The 6,000-nt window shown below is 41.4% G+C and overlaps 1 protein-coding gene across 10 annotated transcripts in view; it reads right to left on the minus strand.

The window, feature by feature from the left end:
• Positions 1–4,627, minus strand: part of FAF1 (Fas associated factor 1) — a 569,750-nt gene extending 565,123 nt beyond the window's left edge. For 7 of the 10 annotated variants that reach the window (XM_035251413.3, XM_002750807.7, XM_078331686.1 and 4 more), the window contains exon 1: positions 4,210–4,627. In XM_035251413.3, coding sequence (XP_035107304.1) covers positions 4,210–4,254 — 45 coding nt within the window. In that variant the 5' untranslated portion in view covers positions 4,255–4,627. Of the gene's footprint in view, positions 1–4,096 lie in introns of all 10 variants that reach the window. The other 3 variants (XM_078331682.1, XM_078331687.1, XM_078331688.1) reach the window with 1 other exon arrangement.
• Between the last annotated feature and the right edge of the window lie 1,373 nt (positions 4,628–6,000).

Consider the following 6,000-nt stretch of genomic DNA (forward strand, 5'->3'; position numbering starts at 1 on the left):
GCCAGGAGTTCAAGACCGGCCTGGGCAACATGGTGAGACCCTAGCTCTAAAAAACCATTTTTAATTTTTTTTAATTTTTTTTTTTTTTTAGACAAAGTCTCACTCTGTCACCTAGCCTGGAGTGCAGTGGTGTGATCTCGGCTCACTGCAACCTCCACCTCCCAGGTTCGAGTTTCTCCTGCCTTAGCCTCCCATAGCTGGGATTAGAGGCACCAGCCACCATGCTCGGCTAATTTTTAGTAGAGATGGGTTTCACCATGTTGGCCAGGCTGGTCTTGAACTCCTGATCTCAAATGATTCAGCTACCTCGGCCTCCCACAGTGCTGAAATTACAGGTGTGAGCCACCATCCTTGGCCTAAACATTTGTTTTTAATTAGCCAGGCATGGTGGTACACATCTGTAGTCCCAGCTACTCAGGAAGCTGAGGTGAGAGGATCAGTTGAGCCCCTAAGTTCAAAGCTACAGTGATCACTCCATTGTACTCCAGCCTGGGTGACAGAGTGAGACCCTGAATCACCAAAAAAAAAAAAAAAAAAAAAAGAGAGAGAGAGAGAGATTGAGGAGAAGACTCTAGATCAAAAGTAGTAACTGATACTATTGAAATTATTTGATAGCAACTGTAATTGTTTGGATAACTATTTTCACATAAGTAAACCAAATGATTTATGTTCTCTAACCTCAAAAAAAGTTTAAAAAATCTACAATTACAAAAAGAACAGTTATTCTATAGTTACAAAAAGACTTTAAACTTTCACCTGAATGTATCTCTTTGTTACAAAACCATTAAGGGGAGTAGAGGGAACTTCATGATTCATCAATGCCGCCTGTTTTTTTAAACCCAGGAAATTCCTTTACACCCCCTCCTGGCTCTAGCCAGCAAGAACTGTAGGTGTACTACTCTAGTCATTCCTTTACTGGTGGCGTACTATGTTAACACTACGTACATGTAAACTAATTTTCGGCCGACTATTCCAAATTCTAAATTCAATTGCTCAGATCTGATTTTAAAACTAATTTATTAAACCAAATGCTGACATGCTTTCCATCCAAAATTTTGGTGGTGCAGCCACTATAGAAAGCAATATGACAGTTTCTCAAAAAATTAAAAATAGAATGACTATGTGATCCAGCAATTTAACTTCTGGGTATATACACAAAAGAACTGAAAGCAGAAACTGGAACATATACTTGTACACCAATGTTTATAGCAGCATGATTCACAATAGCTACAAGGTAGAAACAACCTAAATGTCCATGGAAGGTGAAAGAATAAACAAAATATGGTGTATCCATACAACAGAATATTATTTAGTCTTTAAAAGAAATAAAATCCTGATGCATGCTAACATGAATGAATCTTGGGCACATTATGCTAAGTGAAGTAAGCCAGTCACAAAAAAGGACAAATACTGTATGATTCCACTCAGGTACCTATTAATAGAATAGTCAAATTCAGAGATAGACCGTAGAATGGTGATTGTCAGAGGCTGAAGAGAGAGGGATACAAGGAGTTACTGTTTAATAAGTACGGTAATAAGTTTACAAGATGAAAAGCTTTCTGGAGATGGATGGTGGTGATAGTAGCACAGCTACTATGAATGTACTTAATGCCACTGAACTGTACACTTTAAAATGGCTAAAATGGTAAATTTGATAAGAACTGTACCACAATTTTTTTTTCATTAACAGACTGGAGAAGATTTTTTAGAAGACAATTTGAAATAATATTTGCTTTCTAATAGATTCACCCATCTATAATATTCCAAATCTATCCCATTAGGTCTGTGCTGTAATCTTCTACCCACTACTTATCACCACTTCACTGATTTCGACAGAATTATTTTCTCTATTGACTTGAAATAGTCAAAAAAAAATACAAAAATCCTTCTCAAAGGTTTTTCCACATTTAGACACTGTATCTAGCAATGATTACAATGTGACATTTATTTTAATTCTAATCAAATTTGGAAATTATGTCTTTTCTACAAAGACAATACTGAGCTCTCACACTACTACTAAGCCTTATAATCATATGACATAAACATGTAATTTTACTACATTCACTTTCCGGTGAGGAAATTGATTTGCCCAGTTATAGAAGAGACCAGTGTCATCCAAGTATCCATAAGCTAAGTCTTAAGCTGCAATCCTTAAAACAAATTACCTGGTTTTCTTATAACTGAATAAATGCTTGCTTTTAAGTTAATCCTATAAAAACTCATATAATATTAAAAACAGGAAGAATATTCATTTTTTTCTAAGACCAACATTGGTAAGAGGACTCAAGGTTCCTAAACCACAAATGGCTGTGTTTAATGTGTGTAGTTTCCTAAATAATTTTTTCTTCTATCAATAACATTCTTTTACCTATTTGACAATATAAAGTTAACACGATTAGGCAAACAATTATTCACTGCAGATGCCATTCTATTTTTTCCATTTGCAAACAACTGTGTATAGCATTACCATTAATCTGAAGAGAAAAACTTATTCCCATCCTATTAATGTGATCAAAATGATAACTTTCATTTCCAAACCAAAATCCCTGATACTTGTCAGGAAAATCTTACTTTGCCTGAGTACAAGAAGCCTAAATTTCCTGTTCTATAGCCAATACAAGGTTAACAGTTAAGCATAATAATTGTTACACACACAAAAATAGAAAGCAGCTGCAAGTTATTAGAGGTAAGAAGTTAGGTAAAATGAAAACAAAGCTATAATTACCTTATAAAGTTTTTAATGAGGGAAAACTATACTTTGTTGTTCAAAGCCTTTGCCATCAGAACACAATTTTGTTAACACGATAAAACTACACTAGAAATATAGAGTCCTTTTTCACACAGTGCAGTTAACATTAGATAAGAGATTGAATTGAAGAACAAAATCAAAACAAAAAGACAATGATGAAAAACTTAGGGCTGGGTGTGGCACTTGTAATCCCAGCACTTTGGAAGGCTAAGGCAGGCAAAGATCACTTGAGCCCAGGTGTACATGGCCAGGTGCATCTCTAAAAAATCAATTAACTGAAAATTTTAAAAAATTTTAGGCAGGCAAAAAGCCTCAGGCCAGTCCTAAACCTACAAAACATCAAAATCTAGTGGTCAACTTTTAAGGACCCTCCTTTATTAGTTTGGAGGTCATGGTTTAATCCAAGTAGATATATGCATATTCCTAATACCTGTATATCAGAGAAAATGGTTATCTGAACATTAATTCGTAAAAATAAGGAACTTCATGGAACAGAGAGAGAGAAAAGCCCAACAAGATCTCAGCAAGGAAAAATACTACCTACTATGCTAGTGTTAGACCCTGTGCAATGATGACCGTTAAAGAGAAGGAAACGTCTGCCTATACTTGACAGTATCTTCTAAGTTGATGCCAAAATGGCTAAAAATATCTCACTAAAATAATTTCTTCAACAAACATCAAAAGGCAAAGGTAGAGCTCACAGGGTATTAGTTCTAACTCCAAGTCTTTCACAATGCATACAGCTCTACTTTCAAAGGGCCTCCATAAGGTACTTACATGACAGTGGCACTACAGCTGGGTTTACTAAGAGAACAGCCTTTACTTATCCTTTAAAGTATTCCTGAAGAAGAAAACACCAACCAAGCAATTCAAGTCTGTAGGGGAAGGGAATCCGCGAATATGAATGGGTAATTTATTAAGCTTGTGATACTCCGGAATACAGTCTTATCTGTCTCCTCATTATCTTCTTACTCTCCAAAGATTCCAATAAAGCAAAGTCTCAAATGTTTACGCCTCCTTGAAGAGGGCCTCAGTACCCTCACCAATCTCATCAATTCTGTTTTTTCACTTTTCCCTTAATATAATATAAATACACCACGCCCATAACACCACACGCACCACGCCCACACTCCATACATCTCATGAAACCCAAAACACCCCATACTTAATGGTTCCAGTTAAAACCAAAATTCTACACGTTCCCCCACATAATACAGGAAACATCACACACATAGTAACCCAAAAGTCATTAATACCTCCAACCCCATTCAACCCGCACTTAACACATTATATTTTCCTCCACATCTCACAACACACACACACACAAACACATACAAACCCACGTACCGTATAAAAACCACACACCAGTGTAGGGCTCAAACGCTGGGAAGAAGCCACCCTTGTGGCACCGGAAACCCACGAGGTTGGAAGTGGGAGGGGAACAGGGCCAGATACTTCACCTGAAAATCCGCCAGGATCATCTCCCGGTCCATGTTGGACGCCATGGCGGCCGCCGAGTTCCGCGGCTCCCGGAGCAAAGCGCGTACCTGGGAGGGAGACCGCGCTTCCTGCGACCGTCGCCGCCGCCGCCGCCGCCGCCGCCGGGCACCGAGGGGCTGCCGGGCGAGCCGGCGAACTGGCCGGCTGGCCGGCGGGCGGGGCAGCGCAGGAGGCGCTAGGCGCTCATGCACTCGGTAACCTTCAGGCGCCCCGGCCGCCTGCCTGCAACCTGCGCAGCCCGCGTCGCAGACGCCCGGACAGGGAGATTGGTCTGGATGTGGGTCTGGTCTTACAGTCGCCGGCCACGATGAGGGTAGGTTGCGGCAGCGCGCACCCGGCTCCCTTCAGCTGCGTTAAGCCGGCGGGGGCGGGGAAACCGAGAGAGCGAGCGGGCGGGTGAACGCCACGGCCGCCTCCGCCTCCTCCGCTTCCTCCCTGGCCGCCGCCTCCGCCCCTGGTTGGCCAGCGCCACGGCTGTCGCACATTTTGCCTGTCATCGAGGTCGCAAAGCGCCGCTTTGCGGCTTCCACGTGACCGCCCTCCTGTCAAGCGCTGGGCGCTCTACTACCCAGCCAGAATCTCTTCTCTGATAGCAGAGACGGCAACCTGCAGCTGCGGAAGCTTCAAGTCTCGCAACAGGTTATTCCAGTTTGGATTTAAGCAAAGGAGTAGCGCTTCCCTCTAGCTGACGCAGGGACCAGATTGTGCGCCTCGCGTGGTTAGTCACACAAATACACATCCAGCCTCAGAAACCAACTGAACTCTCTTACAACTCGTCTAACAAGCAGCATTTCAGAAATATACGTTTTCCCTGCAACGTTTCACCAAAGTACAACTTCATATAGTTTCTCATGCTCAACCTGTCAAAACTGCTTCCACGCTGTCACACCCAATCCCAAGCTCCCTGACGTCTGCATCCTCAGACTAAGTAACATAGAAGTAACCAAACTCCCACGGTAGACAAGAGAGAGACCGGGAAGCGTAGAAAGGTGAAAATGTCGTCCCAGAGAAGAGGAGGAGCATTTTTTAAAATTGATAAGGTAGTTATGAGAAATAAAAACCTTCAGTTAACAGGGTTGTTCCAAAGGGGGAAAAAAGGGAAAACTTTTCTACTGCTGCAGTTATTTGTTTTTTTTTTAAGCTGAGACATCTTACAAATGGTGTAAAACTTGAATCCAGCTTTGAATATAGGGTCAGTCTATTTTCTTTTTTCTTTTTTTGAGACGGAGTCTCCCACTGTCGCCCGGGCTGGAGTGCAGTGGTGCGATCTCTGCTCACTGCAACACCACACCCCGCTAAATTTTTTGCATTTTTAGTAGACAGGGTTTCACTGTGTTGGCCAGACTGGTCTCCAGCTCCTGACCTCGTGATCCGCCCGCCTTGGCCTTCCAAAGTTCTGGGATTACAGGCCTCAGCCGCCGTGCCTGGCCTATTTATTTTCATAAGAAACTATTTTGGAATATTCACCAAATTATTGAAAGTTTCAACTCATGGTCAGAAATTGACAGCCTCTGTATCTAAAATAGCCAAAGACTATGTACAATGAAGTGTGACAGTTTGTGATTGTCATCCAGGTTAGAGAAAGTGTAACAGTGGAAGTTGTTCATTCTTGACTTGGGAAAATATCAGCTCTGGACTGTCACAGGACATTGACTTGCTTTAGAAAGTGTGTAAAAGTGTGAAAATATAAGATTGCTGATTTTATGCTATAGAGCTAAAATAAAAACTAATGAAATCATCATATAGCATAA

The sequence above is a fragment of the Callithrix jacchus genome, chromosome 7, assembly GCF_049354715.1.
Source record: "Callithrix jacchus isolate 240 chromosome 7, calJac240_pri, whole genome shotgun sequence".
Classification (NCBI taxonomy): Eukaryota; Metazoa; Chordata; class Mammalia; order Primates; family Cebidae; genus Callithrix; species Callithrix jacchus.